Source organism: Paralichthys olivaceus, chromosome 6, assembly GCF_024713975.1.
Source record: "Paralichthys olivaceus isolate ysfri-2021 chromosome 6, ASM2471397v2, whole genome shotgun sequence".
NCBI lineage: Eukaryota > Metazoa > Chordata > Actinopteri > Pleuronectiformes > Paralichthyidae > Paralichthys > Paralichthys olivaceus.
This window is the reverse complement of record NC_091098.1, coordinates 24837140-24855110: the sequence shown is the minus strand read 5'-3', so window position 1 is coordinate 24855110 and position 17971 is coordinate 24837140. Positions and strand designations below refer to the sequence as shown.

At 44.5% G+C, this 17971-nt stretch overlaps 3 protein-coding genes across 7 annotated transcripts in view; 1 reads left to right on the top strand and 2 right to left on the bottom strand.

The window, feature by feature from the left end:
• The first annotated feature begins 342 nt into the window (after positions 1-342).
• sdf4 (stromal cell derived factor 4) lies at positions 343-6016 on the top strand. Its single transcript, XM_020105268.2, has 7 exons — positions 343-682; positions 1603-1919; positions 2229-2365; positions 2463-2576; positions 3144-3302; positions 3777-3952; positions 4117-6016. The coding sequence occupies exons 2-7, from the start codon at positions 1609-1611 to the stop codon at positions 4291-4293; spliced, it is 1074 nt and encodes a 357-aa protein (XP_019960827.1). The 5' UTR covers positions 343-682; positions 1603-1608; the 3' UTR covers positions 4294-6016.
• Positions 6017-6384: 368 nt separating this feature from the next.
• hipk1a (homeodomain interacting protein kinase 1a) lies at positions 6385-15809 on the bottom strand. 3 transcript variants are annotated; one of them, XM_020111506.2, is made up of 17 exons: positions 15496-15809; positions 14027-14757; positions 13540-13913; positions 13327-13450; positions 12330-12449; positions 12141-12227; positions 11875-12056; positions 11630-11780; positions 11215-11419; positions 10964-11082; positions 10636-10773; positions 9683-9834; positions 9252-9404; positions 8912-9082; positions 8631-8824; positions 8265-8395; positions 6385-8105 (listed from the first exon to the last, which is right to left on the bottom strand). In XM_020111506.2, exons 2-17 carry the CDS (start codon positions 14753-14755, stop codon positions 7662-7664), a joined length of 3474 nt encoding a protein of 1157 aa, XP_019967065.1. In that variant the 5' UTR covers positions 14756-14757; positions 15496-15809; the 3' UTR covers positions 6385-7661. The 3 variants fall into 3 exon arrangements, with proteins under 3 accessions (XP_019967065.1, XP_019967066.1, XP_019967067.1); XM_020111507.2 differs by lacking the exon at positions 10636-10773; XM_020111508.2 differs by lacking the exon at positions 10636-10773 and having other exon boundaries at positions 9683-9831.
• Positions 15810-16737: 928 nt separating this feature from the next.
• The window catches only part of acap3a (ArfGAP with coiled-coil, ankyrin repeat and PH domains 3a), a 53703-nt gene continuing 52469 nt past the window's right edge, over positions 16738-17971 (bottom strand). For all 3 annotated transcript variants that reach the window (XM_069527123.1, XM_069527122.1, XM_069527124.1), the window contains exon 25: positions 16738-17695. In XM_069527123.1, the coding sequence (XP_069383224.1) occupies positions 17589-17695 (107 nt within the window). In that variant the 3' untranslated portion in view covers positions 16738-17588. The remainder of the gene's footprint in view (positions 17696-17971) is intronic.

Sequence of the window (17971 nt, the reverse complement as noted above, 5' to 3'; positions counted from 1 at the left end):
CAGGTTTGTACCAGTTCTTCCTTCACATGTATCCATTACTCACTTGCAAACCATTTAAAAGATGTGTCTATTACTTTTTTAAAATATTTCCTTCATTTACCGATTAACTACTTTAACGTATACTTATTTTTTAAGATGTGATTTTCAGCTATTTATCAATCACTCCTATCCCTTTATTACTTCTATCCACACCTACATACACTTTTCTGATTCTAATTAATTCATCATAGCTGCCATTTACATACAATTTAAACCTAACTGTACATGAATATGAATTATACAGTTTATATATATATATAATAAAAGTATTTCTATCATCTACAAGCGTTTTACCTTGAAAGTGCGGAGCGGAAGTGACGCGTCCCGCTGCCACGGCTAGCTGTTAGCCTCCAGCGCCACTGACAGCCCGAGCGAAGCAACCGACGGAGGCGCGTGACGGAGCGGACTCTGCGGTCATTAACCCGCTTCCGTGTGCGGTTCGTATCACACCGGGCCGTCCCACGTCTGGAGGCGGGGGTGTTGCGGTGGAGCCACGTGTACAGGAACTGGAGCCCGACAGCCCGGACTGGATCCACGTTAGCTCGCCCCCGGTACCTGAACACCGCAGCTAGCCGTCTGCTCCTCCGCCCACAGTCGGGTCGACTTCTCCCGCAGTGTCGCTGTCAGTCACCGGGTTCGACAGGTCGGTTGTTTTTTTTATTCCACGTGAGAACTTTTTTTTTTTTTTTAAATTCTATTTACATCTGTTTACTTTAAGTTACGTTCACAGCAGCTAGCTTCCTCATTAGCCTGCTATTGCTAGCTGCTTAGCATAACTACGTTGTTTAGTGACGATATATTCACACGAGTGATCCGCCGCTTCGCGAACACACGGTTTAATGATGGCGACGCAGCTTAAAGTTAATTAAATTCATATTAAGTAAATAAAAAGTGTTGTTAGCTAAAGTTAATCTCATTTCGTTGTGTTCAGGAAACATTTAAAATCCTGGTAAACAGTGAATTGTGTGTGTTTTGTGCTAGTTTCTACCAGATGTTCCTCCTCGTGTCGTATCAATGATTTATTCACAACTACAGATCCATTACTCAGAAGAAAACTATTTAAAACACGAATCTATTGTTTTTTTGAATGTTTCAACCATTTGTTACTCCAGTATTTAAAGGTATACTTCTTTTTTAATTTGTTTTTCAAGATTTATTATCTATATATTTATATTACTCCTAGCTATCTTTCTTCTTTTTATATCCACACCTTTAACACATCTACGTCGACTCCATTTGAAATTCTCTGTGTTTTATAACTGATGTTCACACACACACACACACACACACACACAGTTGTTTGTTTTTCTCTGTGTGCTTCTGTGTTTTCCTGGATTTTTAACATTTGCATTGAGTCTATTTTTGTCCATTAATGTAAATATGTCGAAACTGGACCTTCTGGTTCACGCGTTGCAACTCTGTTGGAACTCCTGTGGTGCAGGAACGCAGCACTGCAAGCTTTCACAGTTTGCATTATTTAGTCTTTGCCTTTACTAAGTTTGCCTGATTCAGTCATTTTCTGGAGTTCGCTAACACATTGCTTTTAAATGTGTCCTTCCACAGACAATCATGGCCGTTTGGAAGGAACTGCGGTGCAGAAACATCATGGCTGCATCTCTGCTCCTCTGTATTCTTCTCCACGCCATGGACGTGCATGCACGACCAGCCAACATGTCAGCCGCTAAAGACAAGTCTCCGCCCAACAAGGACGAGAACGAGATCCTTCCCCCGGACCACCTGAACGGGGTGAAGATGGAGCTGGACGGCCAGCTCAATAAGGACTTCCATCAGGAGGTGTTCCTGGGCAGAGACATGGAGGAGTTCGATGAGGACTCTGAGCCAAGGAGAAACAGGAAGAAGCTTATTGACATTTTCACCAAGTAAGACGTGGTTTTCACTGAAGTCAGTCAGTGTTTCAAATGCTCATCCTTAATTCTGTAATAAGGTTTGTGTTATAAGAAGCTGAAGATGTGTTGGATCTAGACATGCTTGGGATGTGTCACAACAACATGGTCTCGCAAAACCCACAGAATAAGAAAGTGAAAGTTTTGTGGTGTTGTGAAACTTCTAGATTATTAACTACGAGACACTTTGTCCAGTTAGAGCAAAATCTACCACCTTCAGAGCAAACATGAGGATATGTATACCCACACAATATACTTGTTAAATGTTTAATAATTTTTTTACAGAGTTGATTTCAACCAGGATAGAAGTGTCAGCGCCAAGGAGATGCAGCGCTGGATCATGGAGAAGACGGATGAGCACTTTCAGGAGGCAACGAAGGAGAACAAGAACAGTTTCCACGCTGTCGACCCGGACGGTGACGGTAAAAGAAAAAGAACACTTACATCTCAACAGACTCCGCTGAGCCTTGTTGATCATTTTCTATTTTTTCAAAATGCAAATTCATGCTTTTTCCGCAGGTCACGTGACATGGGATGAATACCGAATCAAATTTCTGGCCAGCAAAGGATTCAATGAAAAAGAAATTGCCGAGAAGATAAAGAATAATGAAGATTTGAAACTGGATGAGGAAAGTAAGTATAAAACATTTTGGAATAGGGCTGGGCCTCATTAACCAAATTGATTTTATTACGATTTGCAAAGTCATGATTGGATGCAGTTTGGAATATTTCAGTTTTAATCCCATTTGATCGGAAATGAAAGAGAACTGAAGCTGGAACTTGTACAAGGAAACCTCTAACGTGGTGTATCATTAAAAGTATTTATGTTTATATTACTTTTTTTACATTTGCTATTATTTAACATGAAGAACTAGTGCCAACAAGTTCTTTGTTTAACACAGAGACACCACACATATATTGGAGGTCAACAAATCCTGTATACTATATATAATACTGTATATAATACTGTATACACACGCCTTCAGTGCATTAACCTTAGATTTAAAATCAAATCAACCGTGCGCCAGTGTCAGTTAGACAACACCCTGTGTAAACATCACTGGTTGGTATACCCACAAAATCAATACAGTGTGTTGACAAAGGGCGAGGGAAGTTCCCCATGGCTCTGCTCGATGTGACAGTGTTATTAAAATCTGACTGAACTCGTTTATATATTTCTTGTAATTCTCCTCACTGCAGCTCAGGAGGTTTTGGAAAGCCTGAAGGATCGCTGGTTTCAGGCCGACAGCCCTCCGGCCGATCAGCTGCTGAACGAGCAGGAGTTCCTGTCCTTCCTCCACCCTGAGCACAGCAGAGGAATGCTCCAGTACATGGTCAAAGAGATTGTTCGGGACTTAGGTACAGTTTACTTCAAATGTCTCAGTCAGGAGCTTTGTTGTTTTAAACTTGTGTTAAATGCTCAACTGTCTAGTTGTTAACTTTGTTGGTTTGTCTGTTAAAAAGCTGATTCAGACATAGTTTCAGCTCTGCGGAGAGTTTTACAGTCTCTCAGCTCAGTATTTTGGTTTTTATGGCTGATAGCAGCGAGAGTGAACCGAACCCGTAAAGTTCTAAAGCCATAAAACACAAATACTGAGTTAAAAGATGATAAAACTTTCTGCCGAGCTGAATCTGTGGCTTTTTTTGCTCCAAACAAACGTCCTCACGTAACAGAGACATTGTACTTTGCTTTTCTTCACTTCATGAGGTCATCTGACTTGTTTATGTTACTGTATGTAAATATTACTTCAGCAGAACTATTTAACTTAGATTCTTAAATCAATATACTTTTTTTTTTTTCCTCCTGCTCAACGATGGTGCTTTGCTTCGCAGACCAGGACGGCGATAAGAAACTGACCCTGTCGGAGTTCATCTCTTTGCCTGTGGGCACCGTGGAGAACCAGCAGGCTCAGGACATCGACGACGACTGGGTTCGAGAGAGGAAGAAGGAGTTCGAGGAAGTCATCGATTCAAACCACGATGGCATCGTAACGATGGAGGAACTGGAGGTGAGTGATTAAAATGGAAAAGGTCTTGAAGCTGTGTTTAGATCACAGGTTCCTCGATGGACCTAGGCCTGTGATGGTCTGTTGTCGTGGAGACCTTGATGGAATATGAAGGGGTTCACCACTGACGTTCTTCCTCTGTCGTGTCTTCCTGTGTGTCTTCACAGGAGTACATGGACCCGATGAATGAGCACAACGCCCTGAACGAGGCCAAGCAGATGATCGCCGTCGCAGATGAGAATCAGAATCATAATTTGGAGCTGGACGAGATCCTCAAGTACAGCGAATACTTCACGGGCAGCAAGCTCATGGATTACGCCAGAAATGTTCACGAGGAGTTCTGAAGACTCGTCCGTCCTCTGTCTGCTCAGCAAGGCGGGGCGGCATCCTACATCTGCTTCAGGGACAGGCCAGTATCAGGGGCAACCTAATGATAGGATGTTGTAGTGTGCAATTGTGTGTTTAACGCCGAGCCTCAACGGCCTCTTTCACTGCTGACTCCAGTTAATACGCCCTTCACCCACTGTCTGCCGCCCAGCAGCGTTAACACGCTCTTCCTGCTGTGTGCCGCACAGCATCAGCTCCAAATGAATTTGTGTTATATAGTCTAATGTGTTTATAAGAGGAATTTTAACCCTGAGTAGATTTTTTTTTTTTTTTCCCGGTGCAGTGGTGAGAGAGACGGTTCAGAGTTCTGTGTGCTGCAGGATCTGTTGTTTTTAGCTGGTGTGTCTGTAAACAGTGTAAATATTCATGGTCACATACCAATGCAAAGGTTGGAAGACGTAAATATAATGCAGCTGAAAGGAACAACCCTGCTAGAGAGACCATATAATTATAAAGAGTTTATTTCTCTCACACGCAGATTATATACGCTGTCACTTAATCTGCCATCTTCAAGTGGGGGGGGGGGTTTCACTGGTTTCCATAAAATCCGTCCTTTTTCAGTCATGAAAAAAAGAGTATTGTGTAGAAAAATAAAAAATAAATGCCTCAATAAAAAACTTAAATTGGCTTAAATTAATGAAAGAACAATTTAAGATGTGCAGAATAGATTAATATATAAGAGCAATGTGTCTTTTTCATAGAGGATGTTATTCTAAATAAAGATAAACGACGCGTCTCAACCTTGTACAAAGGTGAAGCTGAAATATCAAACATACGTTTGCTGCCATTTTGCCCTTTTGACATAATTTGGAATCAGAGTCTGTTCAGTCTTGATCGAGGGGCGGGGCCACGGTAGCACTCGACCAATCACGAGTCAGACTCAGCTGTCAATCATGACAGAAACATTAGGATCAGTGTGAAAATCCTAAAATAACAGAAACTGTCTTGAAAAATGAATCTGACGTATTCAGACTTTTTAATTTGGTCCATTTCCTACCTGCTAGGCGGAGGAGGCGGGGTTTATGGCAGCAGCCAGCCTACAGGGGGCGATCAAATCATTTCAGCTTAACTTTTCAAGAGTGGTCGTGTTGATTTTTACTCAGTTTGTGGATGTGGACTGATCGAAGGAAAAGCTTGTGGCACCAATAAGACTCATGAAGTCTCCAAAATGGAAACTGTTGTTTACATAGTGTGTGTCTGTGTGTGTGTGTGTGTGTGCGTGCGTCAGGTCAGAACGTTTCCTGTGGTAAAGGCCTGTTTTGTTTTTATCGCTACAAACAATCTGTTTCAGCCTTTATGACGTTGTCGGTAAAGACGAGTTAATTTCTTTGACCGGTGTAATTTGGATGAGCGGTGTGTTTGAGCAGTGGACGCTGAACTCTGTCTTTGTCTTTGTCAGATTTTAAAGTTTCCTCTCCATCATATCTTCCATTTTGAAGGCTCTTGATTTGTAATTCCACTTGTACCGTGTTTCTAAATTCATGCACAAACAATGGAATTACATTCCTCAGTTCTCGATGACCCGTGGAAGCCTTTGGATCCTGCCACAGTCTCGTCTTTCCTCGTCCTCGGTCCTGTTCGGATTGTAAATCAACATTTCAGATTACAGAATGTTAACACAGCTTTATAAAATGTATCGCAAACATACTGTTAAACAATAAATATTTCTTACCAAGTAAAGAGCGCCGGGTTTCTTGTGTTCAGGGACACGACAAAGGACTGTTACCTCCGCCCCTGTTTGTTTGTCTGTTCAGCAGGATTATACAAAAACTATTGAACTGACTACAATGAAACTTGGTGGAAGGATGAAACATGAGCCAAGAGAGAACTTGTTTCATTTTGTGGACAAACGGACTGATCCAGGAGTTTCTTTATCATTGCCAGTTGGGGAGGTTTCCAGGTAAATGAAACAAAGCCCTTAAAAAATCACATGTGCAGGGTATGTATCACCTCACCTCACTGTTTGTTATAACAATGGATCGTAATTAAAGTAAAATACATTCGTAGACCTTTTCAAATGTTTATAATAATAATGACAATTGCAAGTCTTGTGTTTTGAGAAGATTTTATTGCGTATATACGGGTTAAGGTTTATCGTGTGTCCTATGTCATGTAGCACTTCACAACACAGCAGGTTTGTAAGAACGACCATCATTTCATTCTAGTTTAGAAGCAGCAACATACTCAACATCAATGAATGTCTTTTTTAAATCATCTCAGTCCCATTTGATTTTTCACGATTCAAATGCAAATACTGTGAATTTTAACATAAGTATCGATCAGAGTTTTATGTGCACGCTTCACTTCACAGACGTCACGTCACAAGACAAGAGCTTTTACAACCCCCCCCCCCACCGATATATTTAACGCGTGTTGTACAAATTTAACAGAACAAGACTGATTGTTGTGTGAGCGGCGCTGAAGTTTACAGATGTCCCCTGAATGCTACTTCATGTCAGACACATGCAACCGTAACAACAAAAAAAATACAAACCATGATGATCCCCCTCCGAACATCACATCCCACTCAACACACTAACCACGGAAATATGATGAAGTCAGTGGCCAGTACTGAAACAGAACTAACATGGAACACAGAGACACGTCATTACACGGTACAATAGAGATTACCTCGATATTTTAAAATGAAGTACAGATAACACAAACACACACACACACGGTACATTCATAAAGAAAACACACAACATATTTATCTAACTCATCACAACGTGCCGACATATTAAGCTTTAAAATAAGAAATTGGCCTAGATATTTAAGGCGAAAGTGTTTATGTGAATGCAACTTTTAAACAATTATTACATGTTCGACAATAATAATAATAATAGAGCAGCATAATAGTTCCAGTTTTCCTAACTTCTCAAATAAAATTACATTTTAGGGTTTAACGTGTTCAGAATCAACACAAAGTGCAGTCTAGAAGTTTGATCACATTAATTTGATCACCATGTGTAGACATGGCTACAATCTCCACACCGATTATCTGTCGTGGAAATAAAACGCTCTCAAAGTTAAATCAAACCTTGTCCTCGCTGTTGGATTTCAAACCAAATGTGCTGAGACTGAATTGAAACCCTTCCAGACAGTTAATGTACCGTATGCATCCAATGCGACACAAAGTCCAAAGTACGAATAGATTAAGAAGCGACTGTGATTAAAATAAAACGGAGAAAGGTCTGAAAACAAACACTGGGGGTGTAAAGGAAATTAAAAAAGTCTGATCACAGCCGCCTGTGATGAGCTTGTGCTCCTCTCTAGTCTCGGTCTAATTTTGGTCTTCATGCAGAGCGTGTGTCTCCCTCAGTCTTTACAGGAAGGGGTACGGGTTGAGTTTTCGTTGGTAAGCAGCACTGGAGCGGTGGAACGGCTGCTCCCCGAGCGGCGCCTGCTGCTGCTGCTGCTGCTGCAGTTGTTGGTGGTGGTGTTGGTGGTGGTTGGCGTACTGTCCCGGAGCAGAACCTCCCAGAGCCAGGCTGCTGTTCTTTTGCAGCAGCGCCAGAGAGGAGTACGCCCCGCTCGCTCTGCTGTGGCGGGAAGAGCCACCTTGCATCTGATCCACAGCCTGGGACACGGAGGCCAGGGCGGCAGACGCCGGGTACGCGTACAGGTTGGGCGTCGAGGTGAAGAGGGCGTTGTCGTGGAGGCGGTAGGATGAGTGGGAGGAGACGGGAGGGGGGTATGTGGGCTGCCGCCTCAGGGAACTACTGCTTCCTGTTTGGTCATTGGATGATGACATCACAGATTGCTGTACCTGTAACGACGGAGAGCGATGAGAATCTGTGTCAGCGTCCAGACGTGGTATTTAAAAACAACATTAATCTGCTGAGTTGAAGAATTTGAAGTGGAGACCCATCGTCCATCTTTATTGACAGTACACGACTGCACCGTGGGAACATTTGAAAGTTGTTACCTGACTCAGGTTCAGAGGCTGAGATCGGCTGGATGCCGCCCGTTGATGGCGCTCAGTGTTGGAATCTCCTGGTCGACTGGACTGAAGCGTCGATGCCTTCTTGGACTTTCCAACGCCACTTGTAGTTTGATCTACAGGTGAAAAGGAAAAAAGATTGAACACTGTGAGCACTGAGAAGAGTTTAGCCTTTCAATCTAAGGCCACATTTAAACTACTACATTTCCGTCAGGGTTCCAGGCTCCTGTCACATGATCCCCGTCCGGAAGAAAACCACCAGCGTCACCCTCGGCTGCAGGTATAGATCGCTGCTTCTCTTCCTTGTGACATGAAAACAATGAGAAGTGAGGGGTCCTGCTCAAAACAAACCTGGAGCCGCTGGAGCTTTGTGGGTTGTGCTCTCTCCAGGCTGGCTCTTCACAGAGGGCGTGATGATGGCCAGGGACTTGGCGGGCTGTGAGGTGGTCTTGGGGCTGAGGGGGCTGCTGTTGGAGGAGTCAGAGTCATGGGAGTCGTGTACCGTCACGCAGCTGATCACGTTGGGCCTCTGACTCGTTCCGGAGCTGCAGGACAAAAGGGAATTATAGTGTCAACAAATCAAAACCCCTCAATGTTACTCGAGTCATTCCGCAGACAGGAGAGGAGCTCACCACGCTGCAGGGAACTTCCTGTCGTCCTCATCCTCCGAGTCGCTGTGGATGGTGATGATGCTGACGGCAGGACTTGGTGTGTCAGAGATGACGATGGGCTGAGACTGGTCCCCGCCTAAAGTAGACGTGTTGTGGACCACAGTGTGGGCTGAATGCACCGACGACACAGGCCTGCGGGGGAAACAGACGAACTGTCACCGCCTCATTCCAAACACAGACTCTGGAGGAATTTTCAAGTGATAGGTTTGGACGTCTGAACGCTGAGGGCGCTACGGGTCATCGACGGCCTGCTCCCTAACAACACGTACATGATTTCAGAGTGTGATGGTTTGACTGGTACCTGGCTCTGCTCTCAGCGTGTCGCGCCTTTGACCTCTTGCCCTGTTGGGCTCTTGAGTGAGCGGCCCCTGAGTTGTGGTTTTGGGAGGCACCGTGACGGCCAGCACCAGATTCCTGCTGGGTGACACCATCGTACTGGCTGCCATGACGACCCCTTTTGAAAAAGAAAAGAATAATTCTACTTGTTATATCTGAACTGCATCACGTCCATATGAGCGTCTGGTCCTGATAGAACCATTACATTTGAATATCAGGACGTTTTAAAGCAGCACTATACAACTTTAACCTTAAAACAGCAGCTTAATCACTCTGATATGAAGCCAAATAGAATGAATCTCCATGTTTGGCTGCAGGGGGCGCTGCTGCTCTGTAAAAGTTACGTAGTGTTGCTTTAAAATGAAAACACAAGAGTCCCTGTTCGACTGAACTCACCTCCAGCCAGACGCTTGCTGACTGTCAGAGACGGGGGCTTCCATCGGTGAGTCAGGCACTACGGTCTGCCCAGGGTTGTGGATGGCCATGCCGGGCACCTGCTGCCAGGTGGAGGGGATGAGTATCTGCTGTGTGCCTGCCGGCCAGCCCTGCTGCATGAGCACACACACACACACAAGAAGATAAAAAGATTGTAATATAGATGATATGATACTGACTGCATGTCACTTGGTCCAGCAGAGACAGTCTGTGAGAAGGGATCAAAATGACGTGTGTCGACCGCAGCAGAAAAAGAAGTTGGAATTATTCCCCTCAGAGAATCATAGTGAAAGAGACGACATGCAGCCTGAAGACAAACACAAAGGTTTCCATCTCCGTCCCTCACCAAGTCACAGAGAACGTGTCACATTAGAGCTAAAAAAGGCCAATGAGGGAGATGATCAGCGGACGAGTTCCTGTGCAGAGAAGCTGCGTTTGATACTGAAGAAGACAATGAGCTACAGGAGAGGACAGAGGCAGAAATACCAAAGCAAGCAGGCAAGCAAGCCACACAGCTGAGACAAACCTGCAACTGAGAGGAGAGTCTGAGATAAGGAAGGTGTCAACACCGGTCTCATTGCTATGGTGACCTGACCTGGAATTTTTTAATAAAACAAGATTTACGCAGGATTTCCTGAAGCTTTAAGAAGTAATTGTTGGGAAACACTGCTGAGTCCATGAGCTAATTACTGACCACAGCAAGATAGAGCTGATAACTCGATCACTTCCAAAGTCAAAATATCTGTTTGTGAGTCTTCCAACACTGAGAAATGTGAGGGACTCAAGAAGCAATAGCGAAAACCAGAAGGGAGAGCTGCACATGCTTTGCGGCACAACGACGACATAACGAAAAAAGAGCAAGTAAGAAAGAAGAGATTTGGAAAAAAGTGGCTGTTGTGATTGTGGTGTTTTACCAGCATGGAGGCTTTCTGATCCAGACAGCTGCAGAGGTTTCCACCCCTACAGCCAACTGGCAGCCGGGACGAGCCTAAACGTGGCATTGCCGCCACTGAGGCGTACAGGCTGCCAAACAGCAGGGGTTCGAAGGAGGCCTGGGAGGAGGGTGTGAGGGGAAGGTGGAGGGAGGGAGCGGTAGGACGCCAACACAGACACAGAGACGACACGTTTGGAACAGACATGCTTCATGTTCTTATGAATCCTAAAGAGGACGAAGTCTCTGCCTCGGATCAATCTGGATTCAGATTCAATAAAACGTCTGTTCGGAGCCGCAGCGGTTCCTACCTGTGCCAGCATGCCGGGCTGGATGTGGAGAGACTGGGACGACTGGTTCTGAGGAACCAATGGTACAGAGTTGTCCATCCTCACTGGATAACCAGAGGGCTTATTAGAAGTTTGAAGACCTAGAAGGTGAGACGACGCAGATTAAGTAAAAATATCATGTGTATTGCTCTAATTCATGCTGTTCCTGTAGTTTGTCTGATAAGATTTATTTTCTTTGAAGCAACAAAAATAATAATATCTTTCATTCTCACCCTGGATGGTGGGGGGGCACACGATGAGCGTTTGCTGGAAGGGTTCAGTCTGGGTGCAGAGCTGGGTGGGTCTGGTCTGCAGCGGCACACCCTGCTGGGTGAGGCCGGGGATGTTTATGGTGGCCTGCTGGTAGAGGCCGGGCTGGTAGTTCAGCAGAGGGACGTTGCTGCTGAGGGACAGGGACTGACCTCCTGTCGAGGCCATCTGGAAAACACAGGAGCACGTTGGAAAACACTTTGTTTAATGTTCCCTGTTCCAGATTTGCTGCTCATAAACATAACACACCGCGAGGAGCAGATATATTCAACCACACGTCTGAGAAGTTTGATTGTTAAACAATTATTCAAACTAATAATGTGCACAAACTCTTCCCCTCAGAACCAAACGACTCTGACACAGATCACAGTCGATCACCTGGTTGTGCTGGTTTAGTTGGCTACTGAAGGTGACGGTGAGGTTGGTGGCTGCACTTGTAGGATTGTTGCTGGCAAACATGTTTTTTCCGTTCTCAAAGGCGCTGCATCTGCGTTTGCATATGTCCATGTTTTGGAAGCAGGACTTCACACTGAGGGTAAGAAAAAAAAAAGGATGGTTATTGTGAAAAGAATAAAAGTCAATACTAACCCTACAGGTGAACGTGGACACAGTCCTGAACTCACTGTGAGCTGTGAGGAAAGTGCAGCAGGTGTGTCATGGTGACAAACGGGTGGTTCAAAGTCTTCATGGGCGTGATGCGTTTGTCTGCGTCGAGCGTCAGCATCTTCTTCAACAGGTCAATGAACTCCCGTCTGTCAGCCTTCTCTGCCAAGATGTCCGTCCCCTCCAGGTTTGTCATGTTCACCTGCCGGGGGACAGGATGTTTGAAACACCTCCGCAAACACGTTGTCCTACCTCGTACCCCAAAGAGGGGGAGTCACTTCCTCACCTGCATCATATCATCGAGACAGTTGAAGATGTATTTTCTCGCCTCCTTTGACTTGATCCCCATCTCGGCCTCGTGCTCTGCAGGTGTCTGCAGAAAAATAACCACAGTACGACCTCAGTAAATGTCCTGTTGAGATGCTTGTGCAGAATTGTTGTGACTGGTGACCGGCTTCCGCAGAGAGACACCTACTTTCAGTCTCCAGAGGGGGTAGCTGGAGTCAGGCCCTCGGTTGAAAAAGCGGCAGGTCTTGGTTCCTGCACTCAGCAGGTACTCGGCGGGAAGCCCCTGGGTCTGAGAGATGTAACGAATCTAAAAGAGCAACGCAGAAATAAAAATGTCAGCGGCTGGTGGGAGAGAAACAGTTCGACAGTTAAAACCACCTGAGGTTAAACTGAAGGAAAGAATTAAAATGAACATCTTTCCTCTGGTGTCTGACACCCTGACGAACCAGCTTTGTCTCAAATGACTCCACAGCCAGCAGCAGGAATCACCCTGCCCTCACACCTTGTACACATTCACAGATAAAGTGCTAAGAGCACTTGAGGGGAAATTGTGTTTATTTGCCTTTTAGCTGAGATTTAAATGAGTGTGTTGATACTAGAAGGAATTAGCGTCGTACTCCTCCTTCATGGATTTGTTCAGGACATTTCACACAGAGCACATTCGAGGCGTCACCAGAAACACTGCTCATTCATATTGATTGTTTCCAAACTGCATTGTGGTTCCGTTTATTGTGGTTTACTTGCACTTTGTGTGGTAGAAGTTGAGAGAAGCTCAACTTTTCAAGCAGCAGTGAAGGCACCAGCAAAACAAATAAAGTTTTCACAAATAACAATCCTGCCTGACGTCAAACATGAAACTGAGGTAGTGTCTGTCCTCTCTGTGTGTGTGTGTGTGTCTCCTCGAGGCTGCTGCCTTTTGTACCAGAGGATCAATCAGCTAACGGCTCCCACCTGCGCTGATTGAGCCTCCAGGTGAAGGTGCTCTCACAGCCACCTCCACACCAAGACGCCCTCATTATGTCACTTATGCCTTGTAAGATTTCTCACTGGTCAATAAAGTGAGAAATGTTACTAACACACACTAACATCTGACTTTTGTCTGCAATGAGAATCATTTTGAAAGAAACTGAGAATACCTGCTAAGAGGAAAAGAGTGAAACGTATATATGAGCGAGTAGCAGCACCTGATCGTACTCTGAGGCCCCAGGGTAGAGGGGCCATCCCAAAAACAGCTCAGCAATGACGCATCCCAAAGACCACATGTCGATGGCTTCACAGAACGGAAGGCCCAGAATGATCTCTGGAGCTCTGCAAGAATGGACGAAGACAAAACACAGCTGACGTTACACGTTGCAGACGTGATGAAGGTTCGCTGCGCAGGCATGTGACGCTCTCACCTGTAGTATCGTGACTGCAGGTAGGTGGAGCAAACGGCTTTGGACACGTGGCTGGCGGAGCCGAAATCGATGACTTTCACCCGGTACGGCTGCCTCAAAGGATCCACCAGCATGATGTTCTCAGGCTTCAGGTCGGCGTGGATCAGCCCCAGGCTTTTCAGCTTCATCAGCGCCGTGGCGACCTGCTGCAGGATGGGCCGGATGCACTTGAGCAGCAGCGGGCTGAACTTGCTGTGCTTCAGGAAGTCGTAAAGGTTCTGCTCCAGCATCTCAAACACAAGGCACGTGTGGTTCTTGTGCTGGAAACACTCGTACGAGCGGACAAAGTTGAACTCGTCGGCGTTCTCTGTGCTCAGCCTGCTGAGGATGCTCACCTATCGAGGGGAGGGAGATGATAACGGAGAAAACATTACACTCTGTGCTGTGAGGAGACAACAGCTTCCATTCACCACCCTGGTGTTTTCATTCATCACAACATCATACTCACTTCTATTTGACCTTGCCGGGCGTAAGAGGGATGGTTCTTCAAGATTTTTATGGCCACTATCTCATTTGTGCCCCTCTTCCAGCATTTTGCCACCTGGCCAAAAGTGCCACGTCCCAGGAACTCGAGCACCTCGTAGCTGTTGGACATGGAGCACAGAATCTCATGCTGGACCAGCTGGTAGTCGCCCTCACTGTGGGAGTTGCTGCTCTTGGTGGTAGAAGTGGAGTGTGCTATGGATTGAGCTGTGGTGGTGCCCCCTCCACCACCGGTGCGGTTCGAGACCACGGGGGCTGAGAGCTCCTCCAGTATCTGGACGCTGTCGCTGCTGTCCACCTCCTCACTTTTCCGCTTCAGGCTGTACTGCTTGTGGTAGAGGTCACACGGCTGGGAGGAGGACTCGGCGTCCTTGACACGACGGCTGGAGGAGGACGAGGAGGAGGAGGAGGGAGGTCCGCGAAGGCTGCCCGTGCTGTCCGCCGCCCGCACCACCGTCTGCTCCCGGGAGCCTGCGGTCGGCGGGGGGACCTGGTTGGGGTTGTACACTGGGTTGAAGTTAGAGCCAGAAGTGGAGGGTGCAGCTCCCTGGGTGGGGCTCTGCTGGTAGAAACCATTGTCTCCCAGCTGGTTGGACACATCCCAGGCAGGGTTCTCCACTTTGAGCCTCTTTGAACGGGAGTAGGCACTGGAGGACACCGAGGGGGAGGAGAACACCTGGAGCTGCGATGCCATGTCTGTGGACGACAGCAAAGATATGAAGCAAACATCGGCTGGACGTCTCAAACCCCCGGAGACAAGAGGCTGAGAGAGAGTGTGTCATTTCCTCCTGATCATACGGAAACGATATGAAGCCTCTGAACTAACTTTCCTCCTCCACCATCTAAATACTTTATTACACATCTGTCATTTGAGCCCTGCAGGTTAATTTCACATATTTTATCTAAGTGGACTTGACATTGAACTTGTGTAGTAGTAACAGTACCTGTGTAGTAGTACCAGTACCTGTGTAGTAGTAACAGTACTTGTATAGCAGTAACAGTAGTAACAGTACCTGTATAGCAGTAACAGTACTTTTGTAGTAGTAACAGTAGTAACAGTACTTGTACGGCAGTAACAGTACCTGTATAGCAGTAACAGTACTTGTATAGCAGTAACAGTACTTGTATAGCAGTAACAATACTTGTATAGCAGTAACAGTACTTGTATAGCAGTAACAGTAGTAACAGTACCTGTATAGCAGTAACAGTACTTGTATAGCAGTAACAGTAGTAACAGTACTTGTGTAGCAGTAACAGTAGTAACAGTACTTGTGTAGTAGTAACAGCAGTAATAGTACTTGTGTAGCAGTAACAGTAGTAACAGTACTTGTGTAGTAGTAACAGCAGTAACAGTACTTGTATTGCAGTAACAGTAGTAACAGTACTTGTGTACCAGTAACAGCAGTAACAGTACTCGTATTGCAGTACCAGTACCTGTAGATGTCCGGACACTCGCTCAGATGGGACATCAAGGTCTCAGCATGTTGTCTGAGCTGCAGCTGATCACCTGAGCTGGACCAGGGAGGATGGAGGACCAAGCTAACAGCTAACAGCTAGCTACGAGCATCCAGTCCCATGTGACTGGACTCCGAGGTCACATGTTGAGAACATGACGCAGCGAGAGAGAGAAGAAAGTGTCGGAAAGCATCGTGACGAGCCTGAAGCCTGGAAACTCTCAGCTCCATCTTCCCTCAGCTCCATCTTCTCTCAGCTCCATCTTCTCTCAGCTCCATCTTCTCTCAGCTCCATCTTCTTCCTCAGCTGCCAGAGACGTCCCACTTCCTGTCAACGTGACGTCACTGGCTGCCACACGTCACAGTCTGTCACAATAAAAATGATTAGATTTGTGTTTTCAGAAGTTTCTAGAGAAACAAAACTCCACTTTCAAGAAAAAGTCAAAGTAAAACGTGCCTACATTTTAATGTTAATGCAATTATTAAAAACTATTCTCCACAAACTCTACTTTGAATGAAAGTAGTCAGAGAGAAAGGGTCTGTACTATTCATATAAATATTACATGTACTTATGAAAGCATAGAGATATTATTTCTGGAGCGTTGGCTGGATGATAAAAATCAGCTGATATGAACTTCTCAAACACTGCCTATATGTTTACTGACATGTAAACGATAAATCAAAACTTATTTCACAAAATAAACCATCAAGTGTAAAAAATGAGATTATTTTCAAGTTCCATATATTTGTGTTTCCCTTGTATTCATAGTTACTTATCATAAAGTTTTACTGTTTAACTGTGAAGCCACAAGTACATTTCTTTGAGGCATCTCACTAACCAGATTTTACGGTTGTTGGTCGATAAGGTGCAAATTTAAATTACTGTTCAGTTTAATTAATTTGTTTCTGGATATAATTAGATCCTAAATCCATATTATCTTATCATAAATACAATTTTAAAGTTCTAGTGCATTAAAAATAATAAGAGATTAAACCATTTGTGATGAATTGGAAGCAGATTGCTGTAAATTAATTCAGCAAACTGTTTTAGAAAATAGTTAAAAAATATAGACTTCTTCCTCAAACATGATAAACCTTTGTCCTTTATCCATTTTGTGTGATGATAAATAAAACTGGTTTAAATCTGGATCATACACATGCTGCAGCTCAAGAGGGCGCCGGTGTCTCAGCTTCAAATAAGGAGGCCTGATGTTCCTGCACATACGTAAACACAGGCAATGTTTATTTCATTCCACCTTCAGATGAGTTTCCCTGCTCCTTCAGATATATTAGCATTTTTTTGCTTCTATGGCACATGTACAGTAACACAAGCTCTGCGTTTCATAGTGATACTGCAAAGTACATTAAAACAAAAACATGACAAAGACTACACCAGCGTAGTCGAGGCAGAATAAGACATTCAAAATAAACTGCTCATGGAGAGAGAGAAGAAAAAAACACTGTGACTTCAAGACGTCGGTTTGGTGGTGAGAACTACTGATATGACACTTTATCCATTTAACAAAGCAGAATTCAAGTTGGAGTAATGACTTATAATGAGAGTAAATAAATGCGTTACAGAGAAATTCATCGATGTAAAGTATTGACGAAAGTCCTTCAATGACACTGAGAGAATGCGATCGAGCAAACAAATGACGATTTAAAGGAAAAAGATATAAAACAAGTGCTTGGCATTTTATCCAAAGTTAAATCTAACATTGTAAAAAAAAAAAATTAAAAAAAAAAAGCAATGCTATAATTATATATGTTGACAGGAGGAGATTACCAGCAAATCCTCATAATGCAAAAATCCTATCATAATAAAAGTCTGATCTGAGAACAGCACAGATATGATTCAGCTCATCTAAACACTTAATAATAACAAACCCAGCATCACAAAACTGTAATTTCACTTTACTGCACTTTAGAAATGACTGTGGTGGTGAATCATGATCATGGAAACAGTATTATTTATGTTTTCAGGTCTTTCCTCAGGAGGCGGTGGACAGTGATATCTGGAAAGTGGCTGTTGCACGTTTCAAGTATGTCACGTGGCTCCAGATTCTGGGCCCACTACCTGAAGGAGTGACGGAAGTGCACACTCCTTCGTTTCAGCTTCTCTGGGTTGTGGGAGGCCATGTGGGAGAATTCTCGGAAGATGTCGAGGTACGTGGCGTCTCCTGGTGAAGGAAAACAACGGAGAATAAGGATGAAAATGATGATCCACCACTGAACGCTGACCTTGATACCAAGGCCCACATTCACCAAACTGCTAGAAGAAAAAAAAAAGGACTTAAAGTGAATGAACACTAAAAAACCTTTTTTCTTTTATCACATGTTCAACATATAAATGCTTGAAATCCTCTGCAATTTTTGTTAAAACATTATAAAAAGGATTCATCGATCATCTAAGTTTAAAGTTGTGTTAGTGTGAGAAGTCTCTGGATAAATGTGTC

Bases quoted from the DNA above. Each gene is read 5' to 3' on its own strand.
- sdf4 (XM_020105268.2), top strand. From the start codon at position 1,609: ATGGCCGTTTGGAAGGAACTGCGGTGCAGAAACATCATGGCTGCATCT. The intron at 1,920-2,228 runs GTAAGACGTGGT...ATTTTTTTACAG, and splicing joins CTTATTGACATTTTCACCAA to AGTTGATTTCAACCAGGATA. The intron at 3,953-4,116 runs GTGAGTGATTAA...GTGTCTTCACAG, and splicing joins TAACGATGGAGGAACTGGAG to GAGTACATGGACCCGATGAA.
- hipk1a (XM_020111506.2), bottom strand. From the start codon at position 14,755: ATGGCATCGCAGCTCCAGGTGTTCTCCTCCCCCTCGGTGTCCTCCAGT. The intron at 11,420-11,629 runs GTGATCGACTGT...TGTGTTTTCCAG, and splicing joins AACTAAACCAGCACAACCAG to ATGGCCTCGACAGGAGGTCA. The intron at 8,396-8,630 runs GTTTGTTTTGAG...TTTCACCTGTAG, and splicing joins CAAAGCTCCAGCGGCTCCAG to ATCAAACTACAAGTGGCGTT.